The following is a 22,327-nucleotide window of genomic DNA, read 5'->3' on the forward strand; positions in this document are numbered from 1 at the left end:
CCATTCATCTATTGAGGGACATCTAGGTTGGTTCCATAGTCTGGCTATCGTGAATTGAGCTGGTATAAACATTGATGTGGCTGTGTCACTATAGTATGCTGATTTTAAGTCCTTTGGGTGTAAATCAAGGAATGGGATAGCTAGGTCAAATGGTGGTTCCATTCTCAGGTTTCTGAGGAATCTCCATACTGCTTTCCATAGTGGTTGCACCAATTTTCAGTCCCACCAACAAGGTATGAGTGTACCTTTTTCACCACATCCTCGCCAACATTTATTGTTGCCTGTATTCTTGATTGCTTTTCTGACAGGAGTGAGATGAAATCTTAGAGTAGTTTTGATTTATGTTTCTCTAATTGCTAGAGATGTTGAAAACTTTTTCATATAAATGTTATCATCTTGATATATCTATCAATTTGAAACTGCATACAAATAGATTCATGTAAAAATATCAAGTGTACCATCAAGTGGGTACTGTTTGGTTCATTAGACTCAGTTTGACTTGATACTCTAAGAGATTGAATTTATTTAGTTAGTTGCAGAATTAATTATTTAAATAAAATGGTTCTAAAATAAAAACACAAAACAGATATATTCCCTGATCTCCAGTCATTCCTTTTTCATTAGCAATCAGTAAAAAAAAAAAAAAATGGAATGTTTCTTCATTTTTTAATATAAACACTTGATATCTGTGAGTGTGTATGTATGTATTTGTATTCCTACCCTTTCTTTTATGTAAGTGGTAACAAAGTGGTAACCACTTTGTTACACTTTCATTCACACTACACAAACAAAAAAAAACCTCACAATTTATAAATCCAAGCCCCCATTCATAATCATTTGCATTATTTTTTATCTTTTGATACTATGAACTGAATAGTACTCTAAAAACATGTTTCTACATATATATATATATATATATATATATATATGTTGAAATTTTTTCCAGTGTTTCTAAGATGGATTTCTACAAATGAGATTGCTGTATTAAAGGGTAAATGCACATATAATTTTATTAGAAACTGTCACATTCCCTTTTCTAAGTCTCAAAATGTACTATTATATTCTTGAAATCAATCAATGTTTTCTTATGTTCACTAAAAAATATTATTACCAGTGGTTTACAAAATGCCTTTTGAAGAAAGAAATACACACACACACACACTTTTTACATTGTGCTTTTAGTTTCAGTTCTTCACTTTTCCCTGAATTTCCCATGTAGTAGAGAAGACATATATTAATTTAATGGAAGAAAAATTCATTGTTTAGAAAACAATGCTTCAATGTATATAACCTCTAGAAAATTAAAACTGAATTAGAAAACTATATGTAATAAAGAACTGATTACAGATTCTTTTAACTAGTATGGATGGTGGACAGAAGTTGTGAATCCCTCATTTTTATACTTGCCAGTTTGTCCTGAAATTGACAATAGAATGGGAACTCCTTTCTCTGGATGTGGGGATCATTTATATTTATTTTCACTCTTTGGTAATTTCTCTTCATCCATTAAACTAATTTTCATTAATATAGCATAGTCCTGTATTGGCATGAATTGCTGTAGCAAAAAACAGAGAATTTCTACAGTAGTGCTTTAAAGGAATTAGAAGTGGTGCTTCTTGTCAAAGAAATCACTAATAGCTTCAGATTGCCTAGTCAGGTGGGAGCATGAGCTATTTCCTTCTCAGTCCAGAACAGCTATATTACATGGATTTTTGGTGGGTGATAGAGGCTTGGAAATATATGCCAAATACATTTTTGTTTTTTAATCCAGTAGTTTGTGGTTGTTTGTTATATCAGACCTAACAAATATGCCAAATTTTAACAAATGTTGAAATTTTTGAGAAGAATCTTGTTAATATGAAATCACCTGTTGACAAATATTGGGTATTTGAAGATATATTTTAATTCAATATTAAGTTAAATTCAGAGACTCTATGAAGTTGTTTTGGAGCATAATAGAAGAGGAACATTATAGATTCATAGAAAAATCATATAATATCTGAGAACAGAATTATACTTGAAATGATAAGGAAAACCTTTAGTTTGCCATATAGTTGGCTTTTTCAGTAATAAAAAGGAATTATGAATAAGAAATCAGAAGATATGCTCATAATGACTGAAATTAAAAGATTAATAGTTGATATGAGTAATAATGTATGGAAAATAAAAATTCAGTAATGCCTTTATGGTATAGGTTGAATTGTGGTTCACATGTTGAAGTCCTAATCACCAGTAGGATGTGACTGTTTTGAAGATGGGGTACTCAAAGAAGTAATTAAATAAAATTATCTCATTAGGGTGGGCTCTAATCCAGTATGACTCATGTTCTTACTAAGAGATTTTGACAAAGATATATCAAAGAAAAGACCTTGGGAAGACACAGGGAGCAGATGCCATCAAGAAGTCAAGAGGACAAGGCTCAGAAGAAGCTAACCCTACCTACAGCTTGACCTGAGACTTCTTTAGAATAGTGAGAAAATATATTTCTTTTGTTGTTTAATCCAGTAGTTTGTGGTTCTTTGTTATATTGAACCTAACAAACAAATACCATTTTAATCAAATACCATTGAATACCAGTTAAAAGCAGAATTAATATGTTAAAAAGTTGGATCAAGGAAATAACTTTTAGAACTTATTCAAGTTATTTTTGTTTGTTTTTTGTTTTTGTTTTTTTTTAATATGGTCCTGGGAATTGAACCCTGGAATGCTCTACCACTAATTTGTACCCCCAGACCTTTATTTAAAATTTTATTTTGAGGTAGGATCTTGCTAAATTTGCCCAGGCAGGCCTCAAACTTTCAGTCCTCCAGCCTCAGCTTTTGGAATAGCTGGAATCACACGTGTATGCTAGTAAACCTGGCCATAAATGTATTTTTAAAAGGGCAAAATGTTAGGAAAAAGAGGGAAAATTTGTTTACCTGTATCTGTACCTATGAAAAAATAAGATAGGATACCATATCTATGCCCATTTTCTCTCCCACCCTTTAAAAAACAAAAGAAAAAAGAGCAATTCAATAAAAAATTTTCCTCAGAAGTAATTTGTAAATCATAAATGAAAATTAAATAATGGAAAGAAATTTCATTAGTTTTCTGTAATTGCAATAACAAATTACATAACTGAGTTGTTAAAACAGCAAAAATTTTATTTTCTCACAGTTCTGGAGACTTGAAATCCAAAAGTTGGTGTTGACAAGGCTATGTTCACTCTGAAGGCACTTAGAAAATAACTATTTCAGGCCTCTCTCTTAGCCTCTGGTGGTCTTGGGTGTCTCTTGCCTTGTAGATATGTCATTGCAATCCTCCATCTTCATGAGGTGTGTCTTTTCCTTGCCTTTCCTTGTGGCCCAACTGTCTCTATGTCCATATTTTCTCTTATACAAAGTCAGTCATTTTGGATTAGGACCCACCCTAAAAAACTCATCTTAATTAGATAGCCTCTGTAAAGACTTTATTTCCAAATAAGGTTACATGCTGAGGTACTCGGGTTTAGGATTTTGACATGTCTGTTTATTTGGGGTAGGGTATTGACCATGGTGGAATTAATATAACAGAATGTTAACAGTGTTAATCTCTGTATTGTTGTTATTGATCTTTTTTTCTTAAACTTTTCTGTTTTCCACAGTGTGCACGTATTACTTTTATAATCTAATCAGATGTTATTCTCAAAAAAATGTTTTTATGAAAATCTCATTTTTAAATCATTCTCTCCATTAGCTCCAAGTTTATATGATATATAATTTTGTTTGGTTTAAGAAGTTTTCTAATTCAGCAAGAGTTCATTTGCATTAATGTAATACTTAGCAATCTATAATCTGTGTAATTTTATATCTATGAATATAGGTAGGATATAAAATGGATTCTACTGTCATGTACAGCTAAAAAGAACCAATAAATTGAAAAGAAAAGAAAAAATAAAAAACTCCCATCTCTGAATTAAAAGGGTCTCTTCGCCTTTGTATCTGTAGAGAGCAGACTGGTATTATGAGTAAGAAGAGGACAGTATGCATAATGAAGGCATACAGCAGTAGGTATAAGAGCAGCTCGAATACCTTCAGTTATCCTGAGTCCCAAGGCCATGAGTTTTCTCAAATGGTAAGCAGATAGGAGAAGTATACTTGTTAGTACACTACTTTGTAGCCTAACGATCTATTTTTATTAAATACAAGATTTTTTGTTGGCTTTCTGTGTTACTGGTTGCTGCTTTTTATTAGCAAAATGTAGTTTTAAAAGATTTTTAATGAACTTTTTAATTTTATTTTTTAAAGATTTGCCTGCAATGGATAAAGCAGTGTTTTTGGAATTATTTAGATTGGATAGAAATATGCCACTACATTGCTACCTGTATTTTCCTTGGTCCTGATTATCAAGTGTATATCTGTATCGCTATATTTAAACATCTACAACAAGACATTCTACAGCACACTCAGACTCAAGATCTGCAAATTTTCCTAAAAGTAAGTATGTTTATGTTGAAGGAAAAATGTTAATTAATAGCTAACAGTTAACTTTGGGTGATTAATGCCAGGTACTTTACTAGACACTCACCTATCCCCAAAACAACTCTTGAGAGGTAGGTATTATTATCCATTTTAGGGATAAGAAAGTGAGGCTTGGCCTCAAATAAGTTACCCACATTTTACAGCTAAAGTGGAGTTGCCATATGAAATTCAACTGTCTGAATCCCAAACTTTGCTCTTAATCAGTATGCTGTGCCAAAAGACATTTAAAAATATATGTTTCTTTGTCTTACTTGGTCAATAAAAGTTCAGTTTAATGATGTTTTTCTTGAAATAAATGCAGTCAATTATTTAAGATTACTAACCTGTCAAGCATCTTTGTTTCATAAATACTGAATTCAAAATGTCTTTTAAGCTTCATATATCACTAGAATTATAATCTGAGAAACATTCATAATGAAATTGTATGCCAAGACAATAATGGTTGCATATGTAGAAGGAAAACTGAGGTAGGAAAAAAAAACAAAACCGTGCTCTCCAAGAGGTGATTCAGACAACAGGGAAGGTTAAACTGGTGGGAATTGTGCTAATGACAAACATGGATTCATTTTCAGTAAGGGACATTTTCAGCAGCTGTAGTGATCAACTTATAGGAATTTGTAGTCTTATATCCAAAGAACCCTTAGCCCATAATTCTCTAACCTTTTGGCCAGTTTAGTTTCTCATATAGTTTTTTTCACTATCTGAAATTATTTATGTGTTTTAGTCTGTCTTCCTCAGTATATTATTTTTGTTTCAAAAGGACTGTAACTTGGTTCATCTCATTTATGGATGGATTTTCAGTGCCTTGAACTGTATCCATCATAAATAGTGCTCAATAAATATTTGCTGATAGAATACATGAATGAACAAATAATATTAAAAAATAACAGGAAAGATGTGTGACCTTAGTTTTTTTTTTACTTTGAATAACAAACATTACTAAATTCTACCAATGCTTACCATGTCTTCTCGCCAGAAGCAGAGCATCTTTACATATCATCATCTTGAGTCTTATTAGTGTTAGTTACTATTGCAATTTCATATTTCTCTTGATTACAAATTCTTATAAGTTGATCACTATAGCTGGTGAAAATGTCCCTTACTGAAAATTAATCCATGTTTATCATTAGTAGGGAAAATTGTCACAGGATTTGCAAATGGTGATCACTTTAAATTTGTCTCAGACTCCCTTGTGCACTGGATATAATACTATAGATTTAAAACTAGCAGATTGTAAATGCATGGTAGGGGGTAAGAAATTATTTTTATTACCTAATTTCTATTTAAATCACTAAAATTTGAATTGAGTCAGTTCAAGAATTTGTTGGCAAGCATTTAATTTTAACATGTGTCCTAGAACTAACCTGACTTTTTACTTCTGTTTGCATTCATCTGAGAGATTAGGAAAAACACTTTTTCCAGAGGGTAATGTGACTATCTTTTGCTTTATTTTCAGTAGATAGGTCTCAGAGTCTACTGTTTGTTTTTGATAGACATGAATATATGGTCATCATTTCTCACTTTTTCACATATTAGCCAATAATTAAATATTGATTAAAGAAGTAATTTTATTCTTCCTTCCCTTGGAACATCCCTCAGGTAAAAGATAGTTATGTTATTAATTCATCAAATTATTCCATGATTCTACATATTTAGTGATTGATTCTAAGAGGAGAGAAGATAAAATAGAACATTGGAACTTTAACTTTTTATTATATATATTTTGTGACCTTTTAAAATTTTTAATTTTGCAGGATGATCCCATACTACTTTTATAATCAAGCTAATTTTTTAAAAAGTTGAATAAGTTTGAGTTCAAATAATCAAACCCAATCAAATGAGTTTTTAAAATATTTAAAATCACAAATGTATAATGCTTTCAGTTATTAGTTATCCTGGAAAACTGTAGATAGGTAGGGGTTCCAGGAGATTAAAAATACTCAATTCTTCTCCTGATTCAGGTTTCACGGATTGACAGAAAGTATCATGATAAAAGCATTGCTTTAGGAATAAAAATCTGTGTGACATATGTGGTATAGAGAATATCAGCCCATTTCTATCCATTTGGTTTAGGTTCAGGACTTTCAATGAGGTAATGGAGAGTTCTGACTCCTTGCTTACATTTTCAATAGCCCAATGAACAGTTCTTCGTGATTCTAAAACAGTATATTAAAAAGACAAGCTGGAATTAGATCAGAAGGTGGTCAACATGAATGGAGAGCCCAGGTTTCCTGGGAGAAAGAAACAAAGATTTTTTTCCCCCTCTGATTAAACCACTAAAATAGGAGATTAGATAAACCCTGTGGGTATAAATTGATATCAGAAATTATTGTTGTTTTTTTCATAACATCTTTAAAGATTCAACAAAAATGTGAGTTGGATGATATAGAACGGTTAAGGGTATTTTTCTTACACTATGACAATATAAACTAGAACTGACTTTGAAGGCAACTTCCTTGAACCTGAGGTCTCAAATGTTTTTCATTTTTTTTCTTTTTCTGTTTTTCTTTTGGGGAATGTGGTACTGGACTTTCAGACTTTTTTTTTTTTTCTGTAACAGATGATAGTTCAGAAAGTCTGTAGGCATTGTAATCCCAGGGAGAAAACATGCAACAAAATAAATATTTTGCAATATCTCAGCTAGCTAGAAAGTCTAAGTTTTCTCTTTTTTTTCTCATTCTATAATTAATTAATTTTACTTTTTAGTGGACTCATCTATAGTAGACATACAATATAGATGCAGATTTGGTGTAATAGCAATTTATGTGAAGAAGTCTGTGTTTTAGCAGCCTGGCTGTGTTGCATGACTCTCTTACATGCTAATAGGCTGGCAGTAATTTTAGTTGTAGTTTGTATATTCATCCTGGGGACTAACTTCACTGAAATGCCAGACTAGGAAGATTGCCTTCCAGTGAAAATCAGGCTGTCAAAGCTCAAAATACTTAATTAAAATGCTTCAACTAAATTCTGCGTATTATGGCAAAATCAATTTATAATTATGAAAAATCAGATTAATTTCAACCCAATCAGTAAATTGTCAAGAGGGATTTTTTTGTTGGTACTGTTGCAGCTGCTGTTACCAGAAGATGTTTACAGGGTGAAAAATAGAGATCAGTCTGAGAAAAACTGATTGAATTCTAAGCTGTTAGAAGACAAAAGTATACATAGTATGGAAAATAATTCCTCATCTAATAGAAAAAAATAAGACACATTCAATATACTGTGTTTTGAAGATAGGATTTCTGAATTGCCTTTATTTCATTTGAGTGGAGTGTACTTGTATTCAAGTTCCAGCTTTGTCACTCACTGTGGAAGCTTGAGCTTATTTTTAAACCTCTATGCTTAAGTTTCTTCATCTGTGTAGTATGAAATGAAATATACCTATCACATAAAGTTGTGATAGATAAGAATTAGATGAGGTGATATGTGTCATTAGAATTAGATGAGATGATATCTGTAAAATACTTCTAGAACATTATATGGATCATAGCAAGTGCATCAGAAAAACTTAGCCATCACTGTTTCTACATCCCTGCCCCATCTCCCTTATTTTGCTTCTTAGTTTAGAAAAAGATGTATTGAGAACAAAGTAAAAGAAACAGTATTTTCTGAGTCCATAGCTGTAGCTAACCTTTGGTCTACTTTCTCTCAGTTTTTCCCCAGCCCCTGGGTTTTCTTAGTATATAATATCACAGTACCAGCTGGCATGGATATGATCTGCACACCTTAGTCAGAAACATTTTGTTATGCTATATCTGATCAGGACCTACTCTCTCTTTAGTCCAGCCAGGATTGAATCATCTCTCTAATCATCATATCTCAATACCCTTTTGCTGGGCTTAAACCTTCAGGGAACATGTACATTATACTAATAAGCACCATACATTTTCTCTAGAGCCATGCACATTTCCTGAACTACCCTGATTCTAAGGGTTAGTTTGGATGCTTATTTTAGATTGAGACTGCTTTGACTTTCTAAATCACAATTTACATGGTCAAGGCATGAGTTCACAGATTTTAATACGAAATCTCAAATAGTTTGAAATCTTTAGAATACATAAAAGTGTTCCCTTTGGAGCTTGTTAAGAAAGCAGAATCCAGAATGCTAACACCAGGGATTCAAAAGTTTTAAGGCTCTTGAGTCCTGAATTTCTAATTTTACTAAGCAACCTAGTAGTAATATATTGAAGAAATATTGCTTGCAGCTTTGTTGTGTTTCTTCTACTTTGGCCAAGACAGTCCTTTTTTTATATGATAGGTCAGTCCACAAATGAAAAAACTTTAAGTCTAGAAAGGGTAAAGTACTGACCTATATTCATAAAATCCCATTTCTCAACCTTTCTCTCAAGTACTGCTTATATGAGACTTGACATTAGTGCAAATTTTTAGTTAAATAACCTTTGTTAAGTATATAAGTTCTGAACTTTTTGTGGTAAGTCCATCTTAACCTGTTCAAAGTTACTTACTGTTTTTTCCTCCATAACTTTTTTGAATAAAGAGCTATAATAGGTCTGGGTTTGTGGTTCAGTGGTAGAACACTTGCCTAGCATGTGCAAGGCCCTGGGTTTGATTCTCAGCACCACATATAAATAAATAAAGGTATTGTGTCCAACTACAACTAAAAAATAAGTAATTTTTCAAAAGTCTGTAAAAACAACAGAGCCATTATACTAAAAAAAGTCATCATCTTGAAAAAGTATTAATAATTAAATATTAGGGAAAGGCCATCATAAAATACCTAAACTAGTTCTAAGTCATAAAACCAAGGCATGACATTTTGGCACATTTGATGTTTCTGTCTTTTGTATATACCACTGTAAAAGGCCTTATCTTCTCCTTAAATTCCAAGCTGGCAGGGCTTACAGTCACTTAAAAATATTTCTGTTGGAAATTAGTTTCTCTGGTAATTTTGGAAACTTCAACTGATATAGAGCTCTTTTGAAAGTATAAGTATAGATTGCTGTCCATGATAGGCACATTCCTGAGAATTTATAAGAAGACAGGTAATGTCTTAATATCTTAGGTGAGTGCATCTCTATTCTTGGTAAGGGAGTGAGGAGCAGAGATTGAAGATAATAATCCTTGATAGATCATCCATGCTTGATTTAGGTCTGCATTGTCATCAGGAAAAGGTATCCCAGTTGTTTCAAAGACCCAGAGTTGATTAAAATATAACTTCTCGCTTTTCTGCACAACATTAGTGCCTTCGGTGTTTATCATATGCTAGGACTTGACAGATACTGTCTGTTCACTCTTTGGCTCATTCAGCTATTTATTGTGCAACAACTGGGTCCCATCTTCAATTGCAGTCACAAGGCAGGATATTCCTACCCACACTAACCTTAAATTCTACTCAGAGAGAAATAGTAGTGAAAAATGTATAATACTTCAAATTTATGTGGTCTTTTTAAAAAAAGATATGTGGTCTTAAAAATATCAAACATGGTGAGGAAATCAGAGATGTTATTTAGACAAAAAGTCCAGGGAAGGCCACTCTTCATGATGTAGAAAGGGGCCTAAATGAAGCAAAGACTTGTGGGCAGAATTCTTCATAAATTGGAAGATAAACAATTGCAGAAATTCAGAAGAGAATGACCTGAGCCCTTAGACACTGGTAAGATCTCTGGGGCTTGAACAAGATGAATTAGAAGGGTTAGTGATAAGAAGAGACCAGATCATATAAGGCTTTGTAGTCTATAATAAGTAGTTCAGATATTTACTCAACAGAGCAACCATATACTATTATTATTCTCATTAAACACATGACAAATCGAGGGTTAGAGTGTCACTAAATTTGCCTGGGTTCTTATTCTTGCCTAGTAACATAAGAAGGTTTAAACTCCATTTGTTTGTTTGTCTGAATCCAAATCCTATGTTCCTTTTTCTGTATAACATTGTCTTTGATTAACTAGTCTTGTTGCCTTAAAATAATACTAAATTCAACTGGTCCTAATCAACTGTTCTCAATAGTAGAAGAAAACAGATACATACTTAAAACTGAACTTCTATACACAAAGGAGAGAAGGAAGGTATGTATATACCTGTGTTAGTCAACTTTGCATTGCTATGGCCAAAATACCCCACAAGAATAACTTAGAGGAGGAAAAGTTTGTTTTGGTTCATGTTTCCCAAGATTCATTCTATGTTTGTTCAACTCCATTTCACTGGCCCAAGGTGAGGCAGCTCATTATTGTCAGAAGGGTTTGGTGATAGAGCATTGCTCTATTCATGCCTAGAAAGCAGAGAAGAAAGAGAAGGGGCCACAGGGAAGAAAAACTCTCCTAGGGCATGTACCCAGTGACCTACCCCTTCCAGCTGTGCCCCACCTGCCTACAGTTACCAACCAGACAGTCCATTCAAATTAGGATAGAATGATAAGATCATAGCTCTCATAATCCAGTTGTTTTCATCTCTGAACATTGCTGCATTTTCACAAGAACTTTTGGGCAACACCTAATATCCAGGCCATAATAATACCATATCACATAATACTGAATACACTCAATATTATGGTTTAGCAAGGTAATTTTAATGCTTTTGATAATTCCATATATAAAACCAATAATTAATGATGAAAAAAATCATTGAAAGCACACTGATTGAATAATGGTTATAACAGGTACCAAAAAGAAAATGTAATATGCTCAAGATGAACATTGTAACCCAAATTTAAATCACTCTAGTATAACCTATTCTTAAAAAAAAAAAAAAAAATCTTTGGAATGAATACTGTACTATTTATAGAGTATTGTTACATTATTACCTTTTGTAATTAATATGTCTGTCTATTTAAAGATTAGAGGCATTTATATTTTATAGAGAGTCCAATATACTTAGGTATTTAAATGAAATTCTAATAAGGAATTATAATGAGGAAACACTTTGTTAAAACTATAATGATAAGCTGGTGTTTTAAATAATTATAGGTAAAGTTATCTACTAAAAAGACCATTAGAGAACATTTAGTATAAGACAAAAAAATATTCTACTTTGAAGACAGAAAGTGAAATTCAGATATTTTGAAACTTTATTTAGAGTTAAAATTGCCTACAAATTTTAAATAATAAACTATATAATTTAAAAGGATTCATCTTGATATGTATAATTTTTTCTCTTATAAAATAAAACCTTAATAATTTTATGTGCCATTATTTTTTGAGTATCTCTTCAGAATAGTTATTAGAATATTTTCTATTAACTTTAAAATTAATGTCTAAATTGGAGGCACAAAATTTCAAAGAACACATTCTAAAGAAGAAATATATTAAGTCAAGTAATAGCTGTGGCTTTCCTAGGTAGGTAGTTTTATGTTTAAATTAAAGTAGAATAATAATTAAAAGATGCTAAATATATTTTGCTTATTTTTTGCCCTGGAATGTATTATTAGAGCTATTGTTCAAATGCTGTCATCTCTTATTGTAATTCATATTTAATGAACAATAAGCATTTCTTTGAAAATCATGACTATGTACTGAAACAGTTCTTTGGCAGTGAATCTTTTTTCTCTGGTTAGAATAACACGTGACCGTAATTCCTTTCCGTTTTAGGATTACTTTCAGTGAAGGGATGATCAAAATCAAATCAAATATAATTTGAAGAAAATGAATAAATTCTTAACAGTTTCATGATTACAACAATAACTATTTAAATGAACTCTTGAACAGTAATTTTGGTCTTACTTTAATCCTTTTTTCTCCCTTGTAAAAAGTGAAGTATTTTTGGTAGGAAAGAAATGTACAAAGACCTAGTATTCTGCCATTCATCATGAATATCTTTCCTTTGAAGATAATTAACTGAAGTTACTTATACAAATAGTTGGAGACATGCTATATACTTGTTAACATTTTAGAACAGGGCCCCGATTCATCTTTGTCTCTTGATTGCATAACCAAGAACCTTCGATGTAATAGCCAAGTGAGTGTGTGAATGAAGAAGTGAAATAATGTCACAGTTACTTGAGAGTTCAGATATTTATGTTGGAAGCTATGAGCTCTTGCTTTCATGATGTAATGTTATATAAAAATATCATATTTCTTCAGCTTTTATTAGGCTCATAGATCAATAATTAATATCTTTAGAATATCCCAACTAACCTCTTCCTCATTATGTAGATCTTTAAATGATACATTTATAAGCTGCACATTATTGCTTATAAGTGACTAATGACATCTGAGGGGTTGTTGTTGTTATTGTTGTTGTTGTTAGCTATAAAAATCTTTGGTTTTGAGAGTAGACAACCTTGTTTCATAGGATATGATTCATTCCTACCATCTGCATACACAGCCCACTAAAGACAAAGCAATTATACATTAACTGGCAACATAAAGTGCCCCCACCATCCATAGCTGAAATTAAATGTTACATCAATTATTTAAAAATTATTAACTTGGAATTGTATGTCTTTACCAAAGTGAATGAACTTCCCTTAATATTTCTTGGCAGGAAGAAGCACTGCATGGGTTTCGAGTGAGTGATTATTTTGAATACATGGAAAATTTGGAGCAAAACTACAGACCAGTTGTGCTGAGAAACATGCGGAACATTAAAGTGCAGAGCACATAGATCATGATATGCACTGTATAATTTTATGTTTTATTCATGTTTTAAAGGAAACAAGGGGACTTGACTGTTTGCTGTCTGTATCTGTACCATCGTATGCTCTGTGAATACACACATTGTAAATCAATACTGGGAGGTTTTGAATATAATAATATATTCAAAATGGTATTAGCTCCATTGTTGACATGGAGTGAATTCATTAGTTTATTGTTTTGTAAGGTTTTATAATCAGATATGGCTTACTTATAGTTTTTATTTACATTTAAAAGTGTCAACCAAGGGGCTGGGGATGTGGCTCAAAAGGTAATGCACTCATCTGGCATGCGCAGGGCGCTGGGTTTGATCCTCAGCACCACATAAAATAAAGATGTTGTGTCCACCAAAAACTGAAAAATAAATATTAAAAAATTGTCTCTCTCTCTTTTCTCTCTCTCTCTCTCTCTCTTTAAAAAAAAAGTCCCAACCTACATCTTCTCTACCATATGAGTATAATACTTTTTCTAATGAGTTTAGAAAGAAGAAAATATGCTCTTCCTCCCAACTCAAGAAGATTAACATTAAACAGGGACGAGAGGTGGGAGCGAAAAGGAGAGAGAAGGGAAATTGCATGGAAATGGAAGGAGACCCTCATGGTTATACAAAATTACATACAAGAGGAAGTGAAGGGAAAGGGGGAAAAAAAACAAGGGGGAGAAATGAATCACAGTAGATGGGGTAGAGAGAGAAGATGGGAGGGGAGGAGAGGGGATGGGGGGATAGTAGAGGATAGGAAAGGCAGCAGAATACAACAGACACTAGTATAGCAATATGTAAAACAGTGGATGTGTAACTGGTGTGATGCTGCAATCTGTATACGGGGTAAAAATGGGAGTTCATAACCCACTTGAATCAAAGTGTGAAATATGATATGTCAAGAACTATGTAATGTTTTGAACAACCAACAATAAAAAATTTTTTTTAAAAAAAGAATTGTAATGCAAAAAGAAGTACATGTATAATGGCATAAATTAACGTGAACATACTTTATATACAGAAATACGAAAAAATTGTGCTCTATATGTGTAATAAGAGTTGTAATGCATTCCACTATTGTTGTGTATTTTAAAAAAATAAAATCTATAAAAAAAAGAAAGAAGAAAATATTCTAAATAGTTAATAGACTAGCCAAAAAGTGTATTTAGACATAAGGGGGAAAAACAGTTGTTTTGTCCATTTATGTTTCTATATTTGAAGGAAAACAGGCAATACCACAAATGCTTATTACCTGTGGAGGACCAGATGATATTTATAATGGCAGGTGGCAGGAAAACTTATTGTTCTGAGACATAATTGTTTTTCTAGGATATGCTTTGGATACCTATACCAATTTATAATTTTTCATTTGAAATATACTCTTTGCATGATTCATTTAAAAACTAGATTGTTTATTTCATTCTTTTAAGTATTCTACTATTATTTGCTGTGTATTTACTTAGTGATAGATTTTTATTTGTATTGAACTTGAAAACATAAAGAGAATACATTTCTAAATTATTTTAAATGACTAACATAATGTTTTACTGAAATACAAGTCTCTGTGCCAGCAAGTTTAATACAGTATTGGAGGGTCTATTTTCTTAAGAGTCAAATATACTATATGAAAAATAATACATAAATTATTAAATTATTAATTTAGCTACCAGTTTATTTCAAGATTTTTAAAAAATAATGCAGGTCAGTGATACTCTTCATATATCTAAATACAAGTCAGCTATTTAAATCATTCTGAAACTAACCCTGATTATTTCCTTTTCCATCAACAGAGCATCCACAAACTTCTTTGTTCTTTCAGCGTGTGAAACATCTGGGCATATACAGTTTTCAGTTTTGTGATATTTAGGTTTGCAATATCAGCCTCCAAAATCAGGTTTTATACTGTAAATGCCAATGATAGCTATTCAGTAATGGTGTTTCTAAAGGGCATTGTAAAGTTGAGAAAAGTAAATTGAGCAAGTTAATTTGACATATTGCCCACTTTGGCTCCAGCTGATGTGAGTTAAGTTAGAGTGTTCCCAGTGACCCAAAGCACCAAGGTTTGTTTCAAGCTTAATTTTGAAGAGCTGTTCCATGAAACCTGTAATACACGTTGATAATTTCATTTCTTCCTCTTCTGTTCCTTTTGGATCTATGAAACTTGCAGTTTTATTTTATTTTATTTTTTTAAAAAAAGCTCTAAAACAGTAATTGGAAATAAGAATGGAGAAGGAAAGTTAAATTGTAATTGAACTTTACATCATTGTTGATTTTTATTAGAAACTGAGGTAAGCTTTAGGTTATCACAATTCCATTTTGGAAAAACGGACTTCAGTTAGTGCCAGAGGCTTTCATTTTCATTCGATAGAAAAATCTTCTGAGCAATGACTTAGCATTTGTTTAGTGGAAAAAGCTGTATGGTAGTTTGTGTAGCTACTAAGTATACTAATTATGAGTAATTAGTATACTAAATTTTAAGAATACCTTTTAGGACAAGAATATTCTGTCTTGTCTTTCAATATTTTTTAAATTATAACATAAATCCTTAGGACTTACTTGATTTCTAATTTATGGAGGGGCAACTAATACATTTTATAGTATTATTATAGTTATTATGTAGTATAAACAAATTTGTGAAAAATCTAAATACTCATGTAAACCATATAAATATTTGACTATCTGCTTTCACTACTATTATTGTTGTTATTGTTGTTGTTATATTATTATTATCATCATCCTATTTTCAATGGGTAGTAGTAGAGATTGAACCTGGGTGTACTCAGCCATTGAGCTACACCTTCAGCCTTTTTTTTTTTAATTATACATGACAGGGTATATTTTGACATATTTATACAAGCATGGAGTATATCTTAGTCTAATTAGGATTCGGTCTTCTTGTTGTACATGATATGAAGATCTCTAGTGTATTTACATATATATAAAAGTTATGTAAGATTCATTCAACTGTTTTTCCTATTCCTATTGCAGTCCCCAGGGTAGGGATATAGTTCCGAGGTAGGGCACTTGCCTAGAATGCATGAGGCCTGGGTTCAGTCCTGAATACCACAAAAAAACAAAACAAAGCAAATCCTGTCATCATCATTTCCCTTAATTCCCCTTTGTCTAATCTACTGAATTTCCATTCTTTGCCTCCATCTTGTTGTGTTAGCATCCACATAACAGAACATTCAAACTTTTGTTATTTGGGATTGTTTTTTTTGTGTGTGTGTTATTTCACATAACATAATAGTCTCCAGATCCATCGATTACTAGCAAGAGTCATAAAGTCATTCTTTTTTTATGATTGAGTAATATTTCATTGTGTATATATACCAAGTTTTCTTTATCCAGTCATCTATTGAAGGTCACTTATGTTGGTTTGGTAGCTTAGCTATTGTGAATTGAGCTGCTATAAACATTGATTTAGCTGCCTTACTGTAGTATGCTGATTTTAAGTCCTTTGTATATACACCGAGGAATAGGATAACTTGGTCAAATGGTGGTTCCATTCCAAGTTTTCTGAGGAATCTCCATCCTGCTTTCCGTAGTGGTTGCACCAATTTGCAGTTCCACTAGCAATATGTGAGTATACTCTTTTCCCCACATCTTCACCAGCATTTGCTGTTACTTGTATTGTTTATGATTGCCATTCTGACTAGAGTGAGATTGATTTGCATTTCTCTAATTGCTAGAGATGTTGAACATTTTTTTCATATATTTGGTCATATTGATGACCATTTGTATTTTTTTCTTCTGTGTAGTGTTTGTTCAATTTCTTTGCCCATTTATTGATTGGGTTATTTGTGTTGGGATATTAAGTTTTAGAGTTCTTTATATATCCCTGAAATTAATGCTCTATCTGAGATGCAATTGGAAAATATTTTCTCCCTTTCTGTGAGCTCTCTCTTCACATTCTTGATTATTTCCTTTGCTGTGAAGAAGTTTGATACTGTCACATTTATTGATTCTTGATGTTACTTCTTGCACTTTAGGAGTGTTATTGAAGAATTCAGTTCCTAAGTTAACTTGATGGAGTGTTGAGCCTGTATTTGCTTCTGGTAAGCATAGGGTCTATGGTCTACTGTCTAGGTCTTTGATCCATTTTGAGTTGAGTTTTGTGCAGGGTGAGAAATAGGGGTTAAATTTCATTGTACTACATAGAGATTTCCAGTTTTTTCAGCACTACTTGTTGAAAAGGCTATAGTTTCTCCAATGCATGTTTTTGGCACTCTTATCCAATGTGAGATAACTATGTTTATGTGGATTTGTTTCTGTGTCTTCTATTCTGTTCCATTGGTCTTCATATCTGTTTTGGTACCAATACCATGCTTTTTTTGTTACTAATGCTCTGTAAATTTAAGGTCTCATATTGTGATGCCTCTTGCTTCACTTTTTTCTCAAAGGACTGCTTTGGTTATTCTGGGCCTCTTGTTTTGCCAAATGAATTTCATGACTGCTTTTTCTAATTTTAATCGAATTGCATTAAGTCTTTATAGTGCTTTTGGTAGTTTGGTCATTTTGACAATATTATTTCTGCCCATTCAAGAACGTGGAAAGTCCTTAATCTTCTATACTATTCCTAAATTTCTTTCCTTAGTGTTCTGTAGTTTCATTGTAGAAGTCTTTTGCCTCTTTTGTTAGATTGATTTTCAGGAATTGATTATATACTTTTTGAGGCTATAATAAATAGGATAGTTTTTCTAATTTCTCTTTTGCTAATTCATTGTTGGTGTATAGGACCACAATTGATCTATGTGTGTTAATTTTATATCCTGCCCCTTTGCTGAATTTATTTATGAGTTGTAGAAGTTTTCTGGTGGAGATTTTTGGGGTCTTCTAAATATAGGATCATTTTTTGTCAGCAAATAGGGATAGTTTGAGCTCTTTTCCTATTTGCATCCCTTGAATTTCTTTCTTTTGCCTAGTTGCTCTGGCTACTTTCAAGGTGAGATACAAGTGGTGAAAGAAGGCATCCTGGTCTTGTTCTGCTTTTTAGGGGAAATGCTTTCAGTTTTTCTCCATTTTGAATGATGCTGGCTTGGGTTTAATGTACATAGCTTTTTTGAGGTATGTTCCTGTAATTTCTAGTTTTTCTAGTGTTTTGAACATGTATAGATGCTGAATTTTGTCAAATGCTTTTTCTGCATCTATTGAGATAATCATGTGATTCTTATCTCTGAATCTATTGATGTGATGAATTATATTTATTGATTTCCATCTGTTGAACAAACCTAGCATCCCTGGAATGATTCCTACTTGATCAAGGTACACTATCCTTTTAATGTGTTTTTGTATGCAGTTCACCAGTATTTTATTAAGAATTTTTGCATCTATGTTCATCAGGGATATTATCCTGATGTTTTATTTCCTTGATGTATATTTGTCTGGTTTTGGTATTAATTAGGGTGTTACTAGTTTTATAGAATGAGTTTGAAAGAGTTCCCTCCTTTCCATTTCATGAAATAATTTGAGGAGTATAGTTGATAGTTCTTTTTTGAAGCTCTGATAAAATTTGGCTAGAAATCCATATGCTCCTGGGCTTTTCTTTGTTGGTAGGCTTTTGATGACATCTTCGATTTCACTGCTTGAAATTGATCTATTTAAATTTTCTGTGTCCACCTGGTTCAATTTGGGTAGGTCCTATGTCTCTAGAAATTTGTTGGTGTCTGAAAGATTTTCTCTTTTATTGGAGTATAAGTTTTAAAAATAGTTTCTGATTATCTTCTGTATTTCAGTTGTGTGCATGGTGATGATTCCATTTTCATCATAAATTTTAGAAATTTTGAGTTTTTCACCCTTCTGTTGGCTTACATGGCTAAGGGTTTATCAATTTTATTTATTTTTTTCAGGACACCAACTCTCTGTTTCTTTGAACTTTAAAAATTTTTGTTTTGTTTTGTTTCAATTTCATTGATTTTTTTTGTCTGATTTTAATTATTTCCTATCTTCTACTGCTTTTAAAGTTGATTTGTTCTTCTTTTTCTAGGGTTTTGAGATGTAACATTAGACTGTTTGGTGACTCTCTTTTCTTTTAATGAAAGAGCTCAGTGCTGTGAGCTTTACTCTTAAAACCGCCTCCAGAGATTTCAATAAATTGTGTCACTATTCTCATTTACCTCTTAGTATTTTTTTAATTTATCCCCTGATTTCTTCTGCTGTCCATTCAATACCATGTTATTTAGTGTCCAGGATTAGACTAGCTTCTATTTTTTATCTTATTGATTTCTAACTTCATTCCATTATGTTATAATAGAATGCAAGATATTATCTCTATTTTTTGAATTTACTAAGAATTGCTTTGTGATCTAAGATGTAGTCTTTTTTAGAAAATGATCTGTGTGCTGCTTAGAAGAAAGTGTATTTTGTCATTGATGGATGAAATATTCTATATATGTCTGTTAGTCTACATTATTGTGTTTTTTTTAGTTCCATAGCTTCTTTAGTTTTTTTGGATGATCTATCCAATGCTGAGAGAAAAGTATTAAAGTCATCCAGTATTATTATTCTATAGTCTGTTTGATTCTTGAAATTGGGAAGGGTTTGTTTGATGTATGTAGATTCTCCATTGTTAGTGGCATAAATATTTATGATTATTGTTTTTTATTGTATAATCCCCCCTAAACAGTATGAAATGACCTTCTTTGTTCTTTCTGATTTGGCTTGAATTTCACTTTTTCTGATATGAGAATAGAAACTCTTGCTTATTTACATGATGCATGTGAATGATAGGTTTTTATCCCATCCTTTTACCTTCAGTCTGTGGATATCTTTACCTATGAGGTGACTCTCTTGTCTTAGTGTCTGTCTCCAATTTGCCAGTCTGTGTCTTTTGCTTGGTGAGTTTAGGCCATTTACATTCAATTTCATTATTGAGAAATGATTTTTATTCCCTGTCATTTTGATTTATTTTGGTTTTTAATTTGAAATATTTTCCCCTTTCATTGAATGTTTTTCTAGTGTAGTTTCTCCCTGTTTAATCAGCTTTTTTGCTGCTGTGACTTAAAGACCTGACCAGAACAACTTTAAAGCAGCAAAAGTTTATTTGGGGGCTCACCCTTTCAGAGTTCTTAGCCACAGAAAGCAAGCTTCATTCCTCAGGACTTGAAGTGAGGCTGAACATCATGGCAGAAGAGTATGGCCAAGGGAAGCAGCTCACATGATGATCAGGAAGCAGAGAGAGAGAGGTCTCCACTTGCCAGAGGTCTCCACTTTTAGGGTCTGGGTTGAGAAATCAGCCAAGACCTGGACTGGTTTCCCTCTGAATGTGATGTGTTGTTTTTCTCTAGCAGCCTTTATAATGTATCCTTATATATATGTTAGGCATTTTCATAATAATGTAACTTGGTGTAGGTCTATTGTAATTTTATATATTTGGGGCTCATAAGCCTCCTGTATTTGATTTTCCATTTTATTCTTAAGGTTTGGGAAATTTTCTAATATTATTTCATTGAAAAGATTATACATTCCTTTGGTTTGTATCTTCGAGCCTTTATATATCCTGATAAATCTTAAATTTGGTCTTTCATATTATTCCATATTTCTTGAACATTCTGTTCATGGTCTCTTAATATCTTTTCTCCATGGTCAATTTTATTTCCCAACATATATTCTAGATTTTGTCTTTATTGCCTAAAACTCCATCTTCCAAGTGGTCTAGTCTATTGGTGGTGCTTTCCAATAGTTTTTAATTCAGTTTATTGATTTTTCTTCATTTTGAGAATTTTCAGTTTATTCTTCTTCAGGATTTCTATCTACTTATTAAAGTGATAGTTCATCATGTATTTATTCTCTGATATTACTCCTTCTATGATATTTTACCTTACAGATTAGTTTAACTATGAAATTTCTAAATTCTTTCTCTGATATTTTCTCCACTGTGATATCATTGGATTCTGTAATGAGAATTTGATTTGTTTGGAATGGCTTATTACCTTCCCTTTTCATATTGTTTGTATATCTATACATTTATCAGTGAGACTCTACCCTATGAATTTATAGTGTTCCTGAAGAGTTCTAGTACCTCATGGTTTAATGGAAGACAAATAATAATAACAGCCAATACAATCAATATTCATCATTAAACTAAATACTTAGTTTCTATTTTGGCATCTGTGATGTTAATTGACACTATAAATGGAAATGATATGGCATGCAATTGCCAATAGCAGAGAAATTGTGTTTTCATGAGGGCTTGCTTTTTCAAAAAAGGTGAAAAGGAAAAATGTAAAGGAGTTGTGGGGTGTAATAATTTAATTTTAAAAAAGCACAAATAGTTAAAGAAAAAAGTACACATTTTTGTGGACTTCTTCAACATTTAAAAAGAACATAGCTCTTCAAAAGACACAAAAAATAAGCCACAATAGATTTGCAAGGATACATAGTGTGTGACCTTGTATTCAGATTATAAAATCTTTCTAATTAATCAATAAAAAGGGAACAAATAATCTAAGAATTAGCTTTTCCCCGCCCTGGGGTTGGGATTCAAACCCCAAATTTTCTAACACTGAGTCCCATGCCTAAACTATAGACAGAATATATAAACACTTCACACACACACACACACACACACACACACACACACACAGAAAGAGAGAGAGAGATGGCTAACACACAAGATGATGTTCCTCACCATTAGTTTCAGGGAAAAACAAAACTACAAGTGTATAACCACTTTCACACACACTAAAATGTCTACAATAAAATAAATCACATGATCTAAACCAAAACGTGTTTTCAAGGGTTGTGAAGGAGGTTGAACAATTAAAACTTATACCTTTTTTGGGGAATGAAAAGTACAATAGCCACTTTGGAAGTTTGATCAACTTTTACATGACATTAATCATACACCTAATGATATGATTCAGCCATAAACCTAAGGTATTTCCCCTAGAAGAAATAAATTATATATCCATTCAAAACTTACATCCGAACAATAATTATAATTTTGTTCATAATAGCTTCAAATTGGAAACCACACCAAATTTCTTTCAGGTGATGAATGAGTAAACAAATTGTGGTTGAGTCATAAAATGGAGAACAACTCAGCAATAAAAAGGAGCCAGCTACTGCTACACACAAAATCATGGATGATATTGAAAAACATTATGGTCAGGAAAATAAGCCAGACATAGTCAAAAAATAGTATATTCCATTTGTTTTATTTATATGAAATTCTATAAAAGGAAAATTGATAGTAACAATTTTAGTAATTTCCAGGGTTGTTGGTGGGTAGGGGAAAAAAGGGATTGACTGTACAG

General features: G+C 32.1%; 1 protein-coding gene across 1 annotated transcript in view; it reads left to right on the forward strand.

Annotated features, from left to right (window-relative positions):
* Tbc1d32 (TBC1 domain family member 32) overlaps positions 1–13,471 on the forward strand; it is a 191,398-nt gene extending 177,927 nt beyond the window's left edge. The window contains exons 33-34 of the mRNA XM_076859783.2: positions 4,266–4,454; positions 12,942–13,471. Coding sequence (XP_076715898.1) covers positions 4,266–4,454; positions 12,942–13,061 — 309 coding nt within the window. The 3' untranslated portion in view covers positions 13,062–13,471. The remainder of the gene's footprint in view (positions 1–4,265; positions 4,455–12,941) is intronic.
* Positions 13,472–22,327: the final 8,856 nt, after the last annotated feature.

This window comes from Callospermophilus lateralis, chromosome 6 (assembly GCF_048772815.1).
Source record: "Callospermophilus lateralis isolate mCalLat2 chromosome 6, mCalLat2.hap1, whole genome shotgun sequence".
Taxonomy (NCBI): Eukaryota; Metazoa; Chordata; class Mammalia; order Rodentia; family Sciuridae; genus Callospermophilus; species Callospermophilus lateralis.